This window comes from Carassius carassius, chromosome 40 (genome assembly GCF_963082965.1).
Source record: "Carassius carassius chromosome 40, fCarCar2.1, whole genome shotgun sequence".
Lineage (NCBI taxonomy): Eukaryota > Metazoa > Chordata > Actinopteri > Cypriniformes > Cyprinidae > Carassius > Carassius carassius.
Window position 1 is genome coordinate 28,204,549 of NC_081794.1, and position 18,889 is coordinate 28,223,437.

Sequence of the window (18,889 nt, forward strand, 5' to 3'; positions counted from 1 at the left end):
ACTTATAGTCAGTCCAGTGCGACTTATATATGTTTTTTTTCCTCATCATGACGTATTTTTGGACTGATGCGACTTATACTCAGGTGCGACTTATAGTCCGAAAATACGGTATGTGTGTATATATATATATATATATATATATATATAAACAAAAATTACAATTTAAATATAAAATAAAAATTAATTCTTAACGTTAACGAATAAAATTAAGTAAAATGCAGTTTCATGGTCAGTAATAATTTAAAAACACTGTACTTGTACAATATTTTTATTTTAAGATTTGTATTTGTATTTAAGAGATTGGCAAAGCATATGAGAAATTTACTAAAACTAAAATAGAAAACAGAAAAAAAAAATGAACTGAAAATATTAATAAATCAAAAATGGCCAAAAATGCTGATTCATGGTTAGAAAAAAATCATTTATGGCCAGAAGTGTTGTTTACTGATTGTGAGAAGCAGCAGGAAGTTCATTTCTGACTCTGAGCCTTTGAGTTTCCTGTCAGAGACGCTCAGAAACACGGTTTGACAGAAGCACACAGGATTCACAGCATGCTGCAGGAACGCTCATGCCATCAGAGAGGAACAGAAGAAGAGCCACAGGAACAGCCGCTCTTACCCAGCTCCGTTATCATCGGGATGTTGTTCCCGCTGCTCTTGTCCTGGCTCAGAGAAACCAGGGGCAGCAACTTCTCTGTTTTAGCTAGCAGCATAAAACAAGCAGTTACCAAAACCAGCCGCTTGCAACCATACACTCAGAAATTATTTTCGGGAACCGTTATTAAAACAGCCGTTCACTCTCAAATGCTTTTGGGTCAGTCTGATTTTTTACAATAAGGTTATATTTGTTAACATTAGATACTTATCATCGTTAATGTTTATTTCAACATTTACTAATAATAATTAATAAAATCAAAGGTATGTTCTAATATTATTGATTTGGCCTAAGATAACATAACTAACGATGCACAGCTGTATTTTTTATTAATTAAAGTCAGGGTTGCTATAGTTAACTAAAGCTAAAAACATAAACATTTAGTTCAAGTAATGAAAGATTTGACTTGAAATAAAATAAAATAGATTCTGCTAGTTGCCAAAGCAATAGTTCTCATGGTTTCAAATGAATGTAGTTTAATTATTATTTATATTTTCATATATTTTCATATTTCATATTTAAATTGGGTTAAATAAAATATTTAAATTGGGTAATAAAAATGTATAAAAAATATATACAGACATATAAAAAAAAACAAATATAAATCTCAAAACACACACAAAAATACAAAACCTCAAAATTAAAATTAAAACAAAAAGTCTAAAAATAAAAAGATTAAAATGCTGATAAAACTATAATAGTAGCTCAACGAAACTAAAATAACATTAACAAAAATGAATAAATACTGTAAAAAAATTTATTGCATTAACTGACATTAACTAATTGGACCTTATTGTAAAGTGTTAGCAAATGTTTTTAATTTTTTTTAAAGTCTCTTTTGCTCACCAGGGCTGCATTAATTTGATCAAAAATACAGTAAAAACAGTACAAGTGTAAAATATGTTTTCTATGTGAATTTATTTTAAAGTGTAATTTATTTCTGTGATGCTCCGCTGTATTTTCAGCATCATTCCTCCAGTCTTCAGAGTCACATGATCTTCAGAAATCATGAAAATATGATGATTTACTGCTCAAGAAACATTTCTGATTATTATCAATGTTGAGAACAGCATTTATTTAAAATAGAAATATAATTATAAATGTGAGCCGTGATGGCAAAATGAGTAGCAATGCACACAAGCTAATTTTGAGCTTGATTTTGAGCTTGAAGTTGATTTGAGATTTTAATTAGTTCATTAAGCCCATGTGTAACATTACAGTATATTAGATCTGTGCATTACACTTTGTCTTAATATAGGCATCTGTGTCATTAATATTAATCAAACAATAAAAGAAAAGAGTGAATCATTTGCTGCTTGATTGAACTGCTCGTAAAGTTTAATAATCAATTTATATTTAATGAACACACTTAAGTGATTATTACACTTTAGTATTTGTTTTTCTGCTTATGTTTAGATGTAAAATGAAAAAAGTCGGTAACACTTGTTTTCTTATATTTGTTCATTTTTTGCATCAGTTCTTATAAATAACAATAAAGATTAAAAAATGAGCTAGATGGTGTGATTTATTAATCTAGTGATTGTATTAAGAAAATAAGTAGAGGGAAAGATTTTGATTTCAGTTTTTCTCTAAATTGACTCCAAATCATGCATCATTGTGAAGGTCTTTTAATAGAGTATGTAAAATTAAAAATAACTAATTTTTGAAAATTTGCTCATTGTGACTCATTTTGCCAAGACAGGTGACAAATTGCTCCTTTTGATGAATTGATTCCATCCTTGATGAATAAATGTATTAGTCTGGGTTTAAAAGTGAGTGCTTCTCACCGAGCTCTGTGATGATGGGAATGTTTGCTCCGGTGGTTATGGACGTCTTTCGCACCAATCTGTGTATGGGACTGTTCTCCGGAGACGAGCGATCCATGCCAGGAGGAGTGAAACCTGGAGAAGAGCACAAGAATACAGCGCTTACGTTAAATCAACCAAATTTCTGAAACTTCCCCAGCTCAAATTTTTGAATTTGTTAATATAGTTTTCCAAAAGAAAGGCAAAATATCAAATGTTATGCATGCATATTTAACGAGTAATCCAGTATTTTGTAGAGAGGCATCAAAATCTGCTGACTTAAGCAATCTTTGTTGCATTATCAGCTAATGGTGACCATTCAAAAACGGGGAAAGAGCACATTTCAAGGTTTGCATGCCGAAAGATATCTTAGATTTCGTGCCTTAACCAAAAAATTTTCTTTTCGTATCTTTTTTTTTTGTAGTCAAAAACCAAATGTTGTACACAGCTGATACTTACTGACTTTAAAGATGAATGTCTGAAGTACAAATAATTTTGAAACTATAAATGCATCCTCTTTCTCTCTATCAAAACAACAGTATAGAATATATAGATATAGATATCTGAGTGCCATATAACTAAAACAATTTACTCACAGAGCCACATTAAAAATCCCAATATCTCTGGAAATAAACCACACAGGGTATTAAAAATTAAGATACCAAAAGAAAAGATGAAGACGACGATCTAAAATCTAACAGGATATTAAGATACTGTATCTTTAATGCTTTTTGAGTTACAGTCCTGCCAACGTCAGGAAAGAAAAAACACAAAAAAGTGCCTTTTCTACATTTTTTAATAGTCGCTATTGACATATAATGCAACAAAGATGGATAAAATCAACAGATTTTACTAATACGCCTACTAATCTGTGTGTAATCATAAAAGTTTCATATACTGGCAACTTTATAAAGTAATTTTTAGCGTCGTGTAATTAAGCTCTGAATCACATTTTGAACCTCCTCTACAAAACACTCATTAAATATTCACCCGTGATGCTTAATTCTCCAGCTTTCTTCTGTATTTATGCATTGATTAAAGTGTTAACAAAATTAAAAATGTGAGCTGAGGACGGTTCCGGTCCAGTCTTTACCTTGAGAGTTGGCCTGCAGGAGTCCAATACTGTCATCAAACTGCATGGACTTGATGTTGAGGGACGCCAGAATACACTCCTTATCCTGCAGAGAGGCGTCGTCGATGTTGTTCTGATTGGCTGAGAGGATGACGCACATGTCACACAGGTTGATGTTGACCGCTCTCAGATCGGCCCGACTCAGTGGAGTCCCCTGAACAGGAGACACGCGTCAGAAACACATCATGGGTTGAACAGACAGACAGACGTCCACTCACGGGTAAGATGGAGATTTTGGGGAAGTTGTGTAGCGTCTCCCACTCTCTCTTCAGATACTCCAGAGAGCCCACGAACACGATGGGCTTCAGCTCGTGATAGTGGAAGTTACTGGCTCTCAGAGGCATCACAAGGTTACGCAGACCAATCAGAGCCGACTTCACATCGCCGAATATACAAACCACCACATGACCGCTCAGAACCGTCATCGCCGCCTCGCTGCGAGTCTGAGAGAGAAATACAGACCAGTAAACCACTGACTGACCTTTAATGACCCTCAGACTAGTCGCTGTGTGGCTATTAAAAACATTTACATTGAAAAAAAAAAGGTTAAAAGCTTTCAGTTTTATCATTTATATAGAATTAGAAATTTTATGTCAATTCTATGCAATTTGTCCATGTTATATTATTTTAAGCTGAATTACTAAAATTGAAAATAACCTAACAAAAATGGAAGAATAAAATAGAAATTAACTATGCATTTTTTTAACAAGTAATAAAACACAACAAAATGATTCAAACTACTATTAAAAGTAAATATTTCAGTTAGTTGCATAAACTAAAAAGGAAATAAAAAATAAATTAAATAGCTATATAAAAAACTGATAAAAACAAAAAACTACTTTCAGTTTATGTATTTCAATTGTTACATTAATATTTTGAGTACCACAAAGACTAAAACTACAAGTTCAAATAATGAAACTAAAATTTAAATAAAAAATAAATAAACATTTTAAAGTAATAAAACTGACAAAAAAACGACTTTTATTTGCAGGTCTAACTGAATATATAGTATATTCCAGCTAATCAATTCAAAATCAAAGCAAAGTTGAAGTACTAAAATTAGTAAAACACAAAAATTATGAAATAATGAAACTAAAACAGAAAGTTCAGACAACAAACTAAATAAACATAAGAATTATATATATATATATATATAAAACTGACAAAAACACAACAAAATTAACATTTCAAATACTATAATTACCAAATTGACTAAAACTAATTAAATTAAAAACATTTTAAAAATTTACCAAAATTAAAAATACAATGAATGAGGCGAAAACGAATTCAAAATTATAATGTAAAATGTAAAATAGGGTAAAATCTCAGTTCTGCTGTTCTTCGGTTCTGTTGAGTAACACACTGAATGTCTCTCACCAGCATGACCTTCTCGATGTCTTTTGATGGACACCAGTGAAACATTCCCGTCGAATCATATTTCTTTATGTTCTCATCCATTGTTTCCATCTGATCGTGTCCAGGGACCAACAACGGGTCGTGTCTGAAATAAACAAACCACGAAAACATGGACAAACTTGAGCTGGCCAAATTCATGTCCAACTTCCAACACCAGCGAGATCGATGACTTTATAAACCAGACGTTTGCACAGAATGAATTGGATGCTGGGAAGCAGGGCTGCTATTACAGGACGTGATTGAGAGCAGGAGCTCAGGGTCTCGGGGACGTTTGATTGGCCCATTAGAGAGGTGGAGGTTTCAGCTTTCTGTCAGCGAGCGTTTCCATCCGTCAGCCGCAGCTGCTGTTATGACTTTATTTTCAATCATTGGGCCATTAGAGCTGCAGATGCTCTCCTCACGTCCTCCAGCTCTCTGTCCATCAAATATAATGCACAGAATGACAGACGGTCAGCACCTCGGCACGCCAGACGCCTGCTGTCAGATACACGCTACTGTACCGCATTACAACACTAACACTCCTGGGCACTAAAGGGTTAATCTCCAAAAATCTGACTCTCGTCAGTCACGCTTCAACCTAAAATAAAATTACAACTTAAAACGTTTTAGGACAACTGTTTGTGTTATAACATTATTTTAAATGACATTTTAACACCCAAATACTCATTTGCATGAGCTTTCCTATTACAATTACATCATAGTGAATTTATCTAAATTTATTATATATTCAGTTATATTTTTATATTTATAATATCTTTTATTTTTTTTATAAAGAATACATTTATTGTATTATATAACATTAATTAAATAAATAACAATTATTTGTGATGTGTATTAATAGGTAAAAAAATAGAAGAAAAATAGTATAGCTACACACACACACACACACACACATATATATATTTATATTTCACCCTAAAATAAAATTTTAAATGACATTCAAATTAAAATATATTGACAAATATATTTTCATACAGAAAATTAAGATTATTTTAGGACTACTTATACTTGAAAAAATTTCCCCCAAAACACTCATTTGCAATACTTACAATAATTACAATTATATTATAGTGTGCGTGTGTGTATACAAATAATATTACATTTTACCAATTTAAAAACATAATAAAATGTATTAATATTATAGTTTTTATATATATATATATATATATATATATATATATATATATATATATATATATATATATATATGAATTACCTTAACAACACAACCACACTGACTATTTTTTGTCTTTTAGATTAAATTTTTCATTTCTTTTATTTCTTATTTCTTTCATTTATTTTTTTTTATATTATTTTATTGAACTATTTTGTTGCTGCAGTGCACACACACACACACACACACATACATATACACGTATACACACATATATATATATATATATTCTGTTTATATCTAAAATGCAGAACAATTATAATGGTTCTAAAGAAAATCTAATCTTCTTTAAATATTTCTGATTTGTGAGTGAAATGTGAGCAGGACATGTTTCGTTGCGCTTCAGTCTCAGCCGTTCTGGATGAATGTGATCTTCTGTCTGTACGTGAGGTTTATCAGACGAGACCCTGACAGCTCATCAGTCTCTCTCTCCATCTATACGGTTAGTGTTTCAGCGCTCGATCCCATCCTCCGATCCTCTCAGGGGCTTGATCTGTCCTCGCCAGCACTCATTAATAACCGACCGATCGGATCACAGTGTGTCTCATTCAGGTCCTGTAGCTGAATACGGACCTGACACAACACACTCACACACACAAATACAGCTGAAAGTTAACCCATCGTGATTAATTGCATCCAAAATAAACATTTTTGCTTACAGAATATATGTGTGTGTACTATTATGACACAAGACATATATCCATGCATATATCCAATATGAATTATTCCTGCCTGCTGTCCTGATAAAGCATTCAGAAGATATTATTCTCATTCCATCATTGCGTATTAATGGCTTTTATTAATTCACTAGCAGCAGTTTCATCAGTCAAAATCAATTAATGGGTCACTAATTCTGGCGGACAGGATAAGAGGCAGGAGTTAAAAGCAGACTGCACTGAGAGAATGACACAGACGGACCGCCGCCTCTGATTGGCTGCAGCCGTGGGCCATGTGACCTGTTTAATGAGCGTTAGAGAGAATAGAGAAGCTGAATGTGAAGGGTTTTCACAAAGCAATGCTAGTGAAATAATGCCACATTGCTTCAAGTGATTTTTGCAGAAAGACGGTTGTGCTCTTACCTTATTATTTTAGGCGAGCATGTGGGTGACGTTCTCATCCCTCCGTTACGCTGTTTTTTCTTGGGCGACAGAGTCGACTGCTGCTCCTCCTCCACTACTGAAACACCAGCCACAGTTTGAGACGCAACCAAACTACATATGTTCCATCACAAACCATTAAAACACTGCAAATCACATAATCAGAGAGATGTGAGACACATACAGAAGAGATGAAGCACAGGGACAGAGACACATTTTCATAAATAATTATAACCAAAGTTAAAATGCATTAGAATATTTGTAGATTCCTTGTTACATCTGAAACTGGATGTCGTGGGAATTACTGCATTACGTATACTTTCTAATACAGGTGTAATATTGAATATACAGTATTTTTTATGAATGCATTATATATGAAGGCTTCAAGTTAAGTGTTACCTTAGCTGCATTATTTAAAAAAAAAAAAAAGGGCACTTTTTCTCAAAAACATTTACAGCTTTACTTCAGCATGATTTTCAACAAAGCGGTAAACTTATTAATTTTCAATAAAATACAGTATTTATAACAGATTTTGTAATGCATTTTAAATAATTACTAGTCTTATTAAATATTTATTATTTTTGTTTATCATCATAATTCTATTCCACATGTTTTTGTTTGGATGGCTTATAGTATTTATTAAATAAACATTATGTGTATGGAAGACCTGAATTGCAACAAACAAGTCATACTTTATTTCTCTTTCTGTATCTGATTTTACCGCTTTAAAAAAAACGCTTTCCCTATCATTATATATTTTTGATAATCAAAAAAACATATTTCATCAAACAATGTTTTCTCTTAAAAAAAAGATCTCTTAAAAACGTTTTCTCTCATTTTGCTCTTTAAAAAAAAATCTTAAAGCTTAAGAACTGTTTTCTTAAAAACCCTTTTTTCCCTCTTCCTAAAAACATTTTTTTCTCTTCACAAAGGATGTTTAAGAAAAAAAAAAATTTCACTCTTATTTCTCTTATCAAATTCTGTTCTCCCTTAAAAAAAAACACTTGTTTTCTCTCTTTAGAAAAAAATAATAAAATAAATAATATGTTTTTGCATAATATTTTTAATATAATAAATAGTATTGCAATCCAGGATAGCTTGATTAGTATTTCTGAACCCTGTTAGTCCGCATGCATTTCCCACAAAGCCAGGCCGAGTCTTACAGAGCGTGTGCGGGCCGATGGTGGAGCTGGAGCCGTGGCTGGAATGATATCTGTATTTAACAGGCAGACTACAGGCCCGATGCAGGCGAGTGACATCAGATGCTCCTGAGCCAGCGCTGCTGCTCTGATACAGCTCTCTAGAGCTGGCCAGACTGAGTCTGTGCAGGTATAAGGCAGCCGGAGACAGTAGACTGCCCTTACGGTTATTTACTAAAGGCGCTGGCACACGGACGCCCGGCACAGCAGGACACGCTCTCACTGCGCACTGAGCTCGCATTAGGGCAGGTTTGGGATTCTGGGGCTGGAATGTTGGACTGAGCTCATCGTTTACTATCAGACAAGAAACATTCATAATTAGGCAATAACGAGAGTCACCCATTTTTACTTTCCTCCACATATGATTGATACAAAGTTGTTCATTTTATAAATATATATACACATAGAAAATATATTATATTTTTGTTTTTGTATTTTTAACGTTTAATTTTTTCAAATATTTAATCTATATTTTAAATTAGTTTTATTTATATTATTTTTATTAAAAAAATGTGCATGTTTTTTTTTAAATAGTGTCTCTGAATACTGATTTTATTACAAAATATATTTAAAAAATAACTTTTTAATATTTAATTATTTATTTATTATTGATCCTCCACAGTCACAGAGCCAGGTGCAATTTCTCAGGATCCTTATTTCAGAGATATCTCACATACTGTTAAAAAAAGAAAAATTGGATAGCCTGAATGCACTGAAAGTCGCTTTGGATAAAAGCATCTGCTAAATGCAAAGTTTCTGAAGTTACAGCTCCACATTATCAGAACTGCAGTGCAGCAGCACCATCTAGTGCTGAATGAGAGCAGATACCTACAGAGATGCATTATACTCAGACTGCAGAAAGTATTTGGACACAACCTGAGTAAACTGACTTCATACAGCCACTTATTATTATTAATGACCAATGAGCAAAAAAGTTATTTCCCTATATTTTGAATGACACTTGCTTTGATACATTATCTGATGCAACTACATATTTATGTACGTTTTAGTCATCCAAATACTTTTTTGGGGTCACTGTACATATTCCACACCTATCTGCATCTCAGTTCGCACATAAACATCAGACCAAATCACATGAAATATTTGGATGAGCAGGACATGAAGAGAAGATTGAAGAGAATAAAGAGAAGAGAGACTAAAAAACAGCAGAGTTAAAAAAACTAATAAGTAAAAATGGGGAAAAGACTTACTTGATTTGATGTATCCGTTATAGTTACTTTTAGCTGAGAAAATGCAAGACAAAATAAGGATAAAGTGAGACACGTGAGAAATAAAATGAAAATAAATAGCTTATCTTTTAACCTTGAATCTTCAATCACCCAGTGAGCAAAAAAACTTAACTAGTCTCCTAGCCTGACCAGATGACCCAAAGAACCCATAAAATAATCAAATTAAACCAATATAACCAGCATGGCCAGGCTTTTACATATCTACGCTCTAAACCTCCAATACAAAAGACATCTTTACAATGTGTATTTAAAACATATACTTTATAATTCTACTGTACAGTATAGCCATTATACACACACACACACACATATATATATATATATATATATATATATAGTGTGTGTGTGTGTGTGTTAATAAAGTCAATCACCATACCCAACATCTAGATTATTTGCTTAAAACACAAAGTACGCTTAAATGACATGTTCAGATAAAGACCACTGTACAAAACTAAACTACTAATTTGCATCAATACAATTCACACAAACTGCATGCAGAAGACCAAGTCTACGATAGAGATACATCCATGGGCTAATAGCTGTCTTCACCACATCAGATGCCACCATTACATGGCACTGCATCAACCAGATGGCACATACACAGGTAGCGTGCACAGATGACTACACAGGCACTCGGCACGAGTGTCACAGGGAAGGCGTTCACTTACAGGAGCATAAATTGGTCGTGTTATCATACAGAGACACAGGAGAGAAGGAAAAGCCACGGTGCAGAACCTCCATGTTACTAGCCACACTGTCTGACATGCACGAGCAGCCACGTTCTGCCCCACCGCAAGCTACACAACATGCCAGATGCATTCTCTTGTAGGCAGACTTCTTGGCTGGGGTCATGGGGCGTATGAGGGGAGAGGAGAAGGAGAAGCATATTAATGGATGGGAGCATTATTTCACTAACAGAAGCTGGACATCCAGAAACTATAGCGGCCAAAGTATAGAGCCCTGAGGAACACCTTCAGAAAAACATGTTTCTTTTCAATTTATATACAGTTCTGTTACAGAGTAAAATCTTTTCTATTTTTCAACAACAAGATATCCTTTCAAATGGTTCCAATGGTGTTTTAATTATTTGCATATTCTTGGAAATTCTGTATTTTTAGAGATGCGAGTAAAGCATGGAAATGCATTGGGATGAATGAGAAAAGAGCTCACTGTAACGTCCTGCCATGGTATATAAAATATAAAAGAGTATTTTTTAACCATTCAATTATGCAAAGCACAACAGTTTACCTCATAACACAAAATTATATTCTTAAATATTACAAAATAAAATAAAAAAAACATATGGGGTGATATCTAAACTCAAAACACAATAATTCTCAGAAAGCCCAAGTGCTGTTAGGAGCCTGTTAGAAAAGCAAAAATTAAAGCTGTCTCCTGCTGATGATGCGGTGGAGGATAGTGGGTTGATGGAAGATGTAGTTTTACATTCACACATGCTGCAGGCTACAGTAGAAATCTACAGTCATTACTTACAATACAACACTATCAGAGGGTGGGGGAAATGATCACAGTTCCAGGGCAGCGAGAAAAGGGGAAAATGTGAACTGTTTCAGCTACTAACAAAATGTTTTTGATGTATTTTAAAAGTATCAAGAGGAGGGAAGTAAAATCCCAAAAGTTTGATAATGTGGCCAGGCAGTGCAGTGATATTGAACAGCCTCGGTAGAGACGTCATTGACGAACTCCTCCACACAAGAGAGATTTAGATCTAAATAATTATTTTCAAGCTGTGGGGAAAATTGTGGTAAAGTGCAATGTAAAAACCTCACAACAAACCCAGTTTGATGATCCCACAATAGGACCTACCTGATTAAATATTTTAGTTATAATAAAAAAAAACACATTTTCATATTTGGTAAAATGAATGTGATATAAAATACACCTAATTAAATCTAATAAACCTAATAAAATCTACCTATATATATATATATATATATAAAACTTGAAAAAAGTGAAAGTAAGGAAATTATTAGTAAATGTTCTCATGGTAACTTACTCCGTTTGCACCCACACTTCTTGATTCGCTTTGGGTCTGTAATGTCATCATGACAAGCTTTACAGTAGAAAAGCGCCCTAATGGAAAAAGGCGATCTTATTTAAACCATCCACACAGCATATGAGCTGTTATGATATGAATCTATATCTAGATTGTAAAAAAAACAACATCAACTCCTCACCTCTTCACTTCCTTGGCATCACTGGCGATGAAGAAGCCCAGTGTTCCCTCCTGCATCTTCACATGATTGCCCGGGTTAATCAGCGTGCTGTAAAATACAAACAATACTCACAAACCACAGAATATTTTCAGAAATACCTCCCTTTAAATAATGATGTCTGAAGACAGGACAGCTCATGCTATGAATTGAAAATACGTTTAAAACGTAACCAAAAATCTGTGTATACTATCAAACACTGAAAAAAGAAAATCCAATGAAGAAAAAAATGACCCAAAAGAGACATTAAATAAAGATTTTGTACAGTAATGTCCAAATCACCCAGAATACAAAAAGAAGCGTCACGTTCCATTTGAATGTTAATGATGACATGCATTTATTATTTAATTTAATAAGACTACTCTTTGTGTCTGTTTACTGTGATAAAGGTTATTGTTATGTCTGAACTAAAATAACCTATTTTAAACATTTCAGGACGACATTTGCATGCAGAAGCATAGTATTAGTTTATTTAGTTAACAGACATGCAAGCATGGAATAGTTCACCCAAAAATAGCATATCTGTCATCATTTCCATTCTCATGTCATTCGAGACACGTTACTTTTCTTCTTCCATGGAACATTAAAGATGATATTTAGTATATTGGCTTAAATATACGACGGTTTTGTATAATAAACAATTTACTAATTTTCCCTTCTGCTGCAAATCTCAAATCCCATTCATGATTACATTTTTCAAGCTGCATCACGATCAGTCACATGCGGTCACATTCAATCCTTTTCATGCTCCACGGAAGAAAGTCATACAGGTTTGGAATGACATGAGAGTGAGTAAATGATCACAGACGTTTCATTGTTGCATGAACTATCCCTAAAACGTTTAATTTCCTAATTGTGTCACTACAGAAAGTAACAGATTTGTTTATAGTAAAACCATTAAGCATGTTCAGAATGGCAGTGGCAGATACATCACCACTGTTTTCAATGCCACATGACAGTTTACACACACAGCTCGGCCAGAAGTATAGAAACTCAACGACACTATCCCTTGAAAATCTACACATATAATTTACTGCCTTGACTTAAACCCATCGTCAATATTGTCTTTTAACCAAGCGCATAAAGAACCCAAAGACCCTAAAACATTCAGGAACGTTTCAGGGAAATATGACAAGTACATTTTCAAGAGAATCTGGCATGATGTGACCACACCAAATGAAACTGTATAATTTCATACCATTTTCCACCCCTGTGTGAAACAAACACAAACAGCAGCGAAGTCAGACAAGCCACTAAATGCAGGATAAAGAGCACGCTAAACAACACGCTAATCATTTAGCAGGGATATTATCGTTAATTAAAACTCAAATTAATATCAATAATAATAATCACAATTACTGAAGTAAAATAAATAATTTAAAAAATCTAGATCGCAAATACTACTGTAGTCTGACAAGGGTTTAAAACTGAAATAAAATACAAAACAATTAAAAAACTTTACATATTTCTCATTTTCATTCTGTTTAATGCACTAAAACACCAAAAAACACTAAAACACATAAAGAATAATAAAAATTATTTAGACATTAAAAACATTATTTACAAGACAAAAATACAAAAATCACTGATACTAAAATAGCACTGCATTTGAGTCAAGATGTGCTCATTAAAGAAATATATATATGGATCTTTTAGGACTGTGAATGTTTTTAATGAAGATCAGACTGACCTGCTCTCTCTCTGGTCTGATTTATACTCGATCGCGATCAGCAAGAGTTTCAGCTTCACATAGCAGAGTCTACAGAGAAACAAAAGAGCAATTCAAACTAAATTACACACACTAGACGAGCAAAATTCGTTTCCTTATTTATTCATCTCATTTAGTTTATAACTTTACAGTCAAAGTATCCAGAAACGTATTCGGATGATCGAAGAATTAGAAAACCTGTCAAAAAATTGTATGTGTGTCTCACGCAACTTTTGACCAAAATGCTTCTGCTTGAATACAGTTTTGTAGGCATTGACATTTTCAATGCTTGAATTTATTTACAAAGCAAAGTCTGGCATCTATGAAACTGCTCAAGTTTACATTTCTCAACATCATTCTCATGCTTCAGTTTGTTCAGTGACTTTACTGTATGCAAAATGGTCAAAATAACCGCACTCATCATACTTACTCACAAATGGTGGGGAAAGACAAACCCACGAAGGCACTGGACAGATACTCCGTGTACATTTCATTGGCTACTCCCTCTAAATAATACTTCTGCCATGTGTCTTCTTCAATCTAAACGGAAGTAAGGTGTGAGTTTCAATCTCAGGGTTCAAAAGGGGACAGCGTTTGCTCCAGCATGTGGACTGACCTTGATGTAGGACCTCATGGAGAAGAGGTTGGCCAGCATGGTGGACAGACCCTGTGCCAGGCAGCTCTGGGCGATGAAGCCCAGCTTTAGCTCGGCGAGGCAGATGGCGTCATCGCCCTCCTTCCAGTTCCAGCTCGGGATGTTGAGAAGATGAGCCTGCAGAAGACCAGGGCAGAAAGTGCATGCATTAAAGGCCTTTGAAACAAGATTTTGAAGTGCAATGTGACATACTTGAAAATGCACTACTCTAAATTCATCCTCTTTAGTTCATCTAAGAACATTTATTAATAGCGAACGGCTTGTGATTCTTAGCTATTATCAAGGTAATCATTACGTTCTGGGGTACTCTCCAAAAAGGCGGAAGACTTGATGAAAAAATAATGTCTTTGTGCACAGGAAGTATTCTTGTAGCTCTGTAAAACTGCGGTTGAATCCCTGATGTCACCTGGACTATTTTCCCGATGTCTTTGCTACAGTATGTTTCTGTGCGTCGATCGCTGTAATATCATTGCTGTCTATGGAGGGTCAGAGAGCTCTCGGATTTCATCAAAAATATCTTGATTTGTGTTCTGAAGATGAACGAAGGTCTTATGGGTTTGGAATGACATGAAGGGGAGTAATTAATTACAGAATTTTCATTCTTGGGTGAACTATCCCTTTAATTCTAAAGGAAAAAATAGACATGAAAAACAACATTTGGGCTGTTTTTGGAGCAATAAACTTCGAAACTCTCACCTTATTGTGGTACTGCAGCATCTGTGTAATGATTCGGATCTTTGGATGGTAGTTTTTAATGGATATCACCCTAGAAAAACACATCAAAAGTTTTGTGTTCTTTTTGTACAATGCACCAATTCTTATTTAATCTTTTTTTTTTGGTGTCTCACCTCATGATATTGGATGCATCTTCAGCATCAGGATCTGCACAATATTTATTGGCTAAGATCAGACAGGCATCAGCCGACTCAATCTAGAAAAAGGGTTCAAAAAAACAGACCTAATTTAAAAAGTGAATAAACGTTACAGGATGTACATAAATGGGCAAAAAAAAAAAAAAAAGATCTATCACTTTTTGCAGGGTTCCCATATTTTTGTGCACTGAATATCTTTTTTTATGAACTCCGTTGTTTGTTGTTACTCCATAAAGATTTTCCACACCAGTCAAATTGCTAGCAAATTATTCAGACCAATTAGTAAACCAGTTAAAAAAAAACTTATGGCACACACAAAAAAAAGTTATTTTAGGATGCTCGATAAACTATTATAACTTTTTAACTATTTTTATAAAGTTTGTTTCAATTTAAATATTTTTTATATTTTCTGTTTTCAATTGAATATTTTTTTATTCACTTTTAACAGTCTTATTAATATAGTTTTAGTAAATTTTATGAATGATAATATTTTTGCATTTTGTTTTCATCTTCATTTTAGTAACAATTTTAGTAAATCTGCTGTGTGTGTTTGTCATTTTTTATTTGTTTTCTTTATTTCTCTCTTTATTTTTTGTTATTTTTCTTCGCTTACGTATATTTAGTTTTAGTTCTTCAAGTTAAACTAAACAAAAATTATAAACGTTGCCTTGCCAAACAGCTGGAATAAAATATTTATTTTTTATATTTAATTTTATATCACTTAACATTTATTTTATTTCAAGCAATGAAGATGTTTACTGGTTTTAGTTTACTATTATAATAACCTTGCTTTAAATATTTTACAGAGCATAACTAGAAAACAGTAGATTCTTCATAGAAATTGACAGTATTTTTTATGATCATATACATTTCTGATATTTCACTACACACTTTGTCAAAGCAGCTTTTCAGTTTTAGTAGATTAGACGTGTACCTTGACTCGAGCGAGATCGTGAGGGTTGAGGACAGATCCCTGGTAAAACTCCACCTGTGTGAAGTGTCTTTTGAATAAGGCTTCCAGCTCAAGATTAGGGGAAATACTGAAAACACACACACACACAATGACACTGTGAGACCAAGACGTTCATCCCACAAAACAGAGCCGCAGGAGCGTTCTTCCAAATATCTGAATATTTTGTGCAGATGAATATCCTCCATTCAATTTCCACATTGTACTTACTTATGGAGAAAAACTATTTCTACATTGACATCATCCCTGTCCTTGTGTAGGAAGTCTTTGAGGAAGTTGGAGACGCTCTCCAGTGTGATGTGACCGCAGACGACTATATGCCTGAGAAACACAACAGGTGAGTATTCATCAGAAAACACCAGAGCTGACCAACAAGAGAGAAAACCACCCAGATCACACGGTTAACACAACATTTAGCCTTCAAATCATACAAAACCAGACTGAAATCATGTGAAATTAGCCCTGAGCATGTGCTAGTTTGAAGGGAGTCTGGGTGGGTTTTCTCTGGAACAACAACAAACCCTGTCTTGAGTTTACGTCAAACATCAAAAACAAGTACAAGTGAGTTTAAAGCAGTTACAGCAATGCGGTGCCACTGAGTTAAAGACCCCACAAAATCACTACTCTGATCTCTATTAAGATAATCTTATAAAATACTTTTTACATATTCATATCTGCTAAAATGAGCATATACTCTAGATGAGCTACAGACTAAATCTTGATTTCATGGGGACTTTAAAGCCAAAGCATTTGAGCAACAAAAAGAAGCTCCACTTACAGCCTGAAAAAAATAATAATTCATCAAAACGACTGCTGGTGATTAATTATAAACTAATGCATGCATATATTTCATATGTGATGTGTACACTGCTTGCATTAAAGTAAGTTGAAACACAAAACATTACAGTGACATGTAGTTTAATTTATACATGTAGTGTAGTATGAAAAATGTGCATATTTGTGACGCCTCATAAAATGGCTTAGTGTTATTTAAGATGAGTTTAACCGAAAGTACAACAGAAACTTTGTACATATATATATATATATAAATATATAAAATTCAAAAGATTGGGGTTTTTGTTTTTGAGTCTTTTTTGCTCAGCAAGGCTGCATTTATTTGATCAAAGATGCAGTAAAAATTGTGAAATATTATTACAATTTAAAACAGCTGTTTTCTGTGTGAATCTGTGTTAAAGTGTAATTTATTTCTGTGATGCTCCGCTGTATTTTCTGATTATTATCAATGCTGAAAACAGTTGCACTTGATACACTTAAGTTTTCAGGATTCACAGATGAATAGAAAGTTAGACAAATTCAAAATCAGCACTTATTTGTACATTATAGATGACTTTACTCTCACTTTTGATCATCTTAATCATCCTTGCCGAATGAAATAACAAATTTCTTAAAAATAAAACTGTACAAAATGCAGCTTTGTGGTGAAAACACACACATGCAGAAGAGACAAGATGCAATGAGATGATTTGTGCCATTTGACCCCAGACCCTCATAATAATCCGACTTCCTGTGGAGAAGCACCTCTGACGTCACAGGAAGCACTACAGTGACTTCCTGTGAGGTCAGAGTCTGCGCTCCTCCACACCAGACCCTGCAGAAAATAAGAACCTTTTCATTAGAGGTTCGGTGCCTTTGATGCTTTGACTTACTTTCTTCCTCGGGTCGAGTTATAACTCCCTCCATATTTCTTCCGATTAAGGATGAGAGCAGCGATTTCTGGCACGTAGCGAGCAAACATTGCCTACACGCATGGGACAGAGAGAGAGACGTGCATGCAGACGGGCTGAGCGCACTGAGCGAGCGCAGCACAACCCGCGGTACTTACTTTCTCCCATTTACTGCACTATAGGAACCACCATATTTCTTGCGGTTTCCTATTAACTCTATGATTTCAGGAACGTAGCTGGCAAACATGGCCTGGAGGAGGAGACAGGAGACACAGGACAATAGAAGTCTGCCAATGCATAAGAAATAAGAGCCTTGAAGCGATAGTTCAGCCGAAATGAGAGTTCGGTCCTCGTTTGCTCACTCTCATGTCATTACAAACCCCAATGACTGACTGTCTTCCATAAAAAAAGATGCATGTCTAAAAACAAAGAGGATCTCGTTGCAATTTAATGAAAATGATGGGTGACCGACTCAAAACTTGAACTGAATAAAGCTTGATTTCATAGCTGATGAACTTAAACATTATTAAATGGAACTAGGGCTGTATATGTAACAGTAAATAAAAAATAAAGTATAAAAAAATCATGTATTATATTTCATATAAAATAAATATGAAGAATAAATATTGAAATAATTTATTAATATTTTATTAATTAATCTTAAATATATTAAGGATAATACGCTTTTATTTTATAAATAATATTCAGATAAGCAGTAAATTGTATTTCAGAATTATATATTTTTTGCATTACACTAATTAAATGTATCTATACACATGTGGCAAATTTAAATGATCTATGCACTAATGTGTTTTTATGTATAAAATGTTTTATAAAAGCATTACTGTATTATTAATATTAAAATTAATGTAAATTATTATAGTATATAACTCATTTTATTCATATTAATGAATATAATTATACAAAATTATATATTGATTTAAATTTAGATACTTTAATAAAGCATTGCGATAAATACTAATTACTTTCCAAAATGACATGCAATGTTTATATTTCAACAACAAAAACTAAAAAAGT

At 33.7% G+C, this 18,889-nt stretch overlaps 1 protein-coding gene across 8 annotated transcripts in view; it reads right to left on the reverse strand.

Annotated features, from left to right (window-relative positions):
• LOC132122511 (calcium-activated potassium channel subunit alpha-1-like) overlaps window positions 1–18,889 on the reverse strand; it is a 72,284-nt gene that overhangs the window by 9,104 nt on the left and 44,291 nt on the right. For 2 of the 8 annotated variants that reach the window (XM_059532870.1, XM_059532876.1), the window contains exons 9-26: window positions 18,010–18,101; window positions 16,377–16,487; window positions 16,131–16,236; window positions 15,173–15,255; window positions 15,021–15,090; window positions 14,286–14,441; window positions 14,100–14,209; window positions 13,652–13,720; window positions 11,926–12,012; window positions 11,745–11,821; window positions 10,396–10,569; window positions 9,689–9,721; window positions 7,261–7,357; window positions 4,969–5,092; window positions 3,810–4,034; window positions 3,553–3,745; window positions 2,442–2,555; window positions 619–702 (exon numbers count right to left, since the gene is read on the reverse strand). In XM_059532870.1, coding sequence (XP_059388853.1) covers window positions 619–702; window positions 2,442–2,555; window positions 3,553–3,745; window positions 3,810–4,034; window positions 4,969–5,092; window positions 7,261–7,357; window positions 9,689–9,721; window positions 10,396–10,569; window positions 11,745–11,821; window positions 11,926–12,012; window positions 13,652–13,720; window positions 14,100–14,209; window positions 14,286–14,441; window positions 15,021–15,090; window positions 15,173–15,255; window positions 16,131–16,236; window positions 16,377–16,487; window positions 18,010–18,101 — 2,005 coding nt within the window. Of the gene's footprint in view, window positions 1–618; window positions 703–2,441; window positions 2,556–3,552; window positions 3,746–3,809; window positions 4,035–4,968; window positions 5,093–7,260; window positions 7,358–9,688; window positions 9,722–10,395; window positions 10,570–11,744; window positions 11,822–11,925; window positions 12,013–13,651; window positions 13,721–14,099; window positions 14,210–14,285; window positions 14,442–15,020; window positions 15,091–15,172; window positions 15,256–16,130; window positions 16,237–16,376; window positions 16,488–17,833; window positions 17,926–18,009; window positions 18,102–18,889 lie in introns of all 8 variants that reach the window. The other 6 variants (XM_059532871.1, XM_059532872.1, XM_059532878.1 and 3 more) reach the window with 6 other exon arrangements.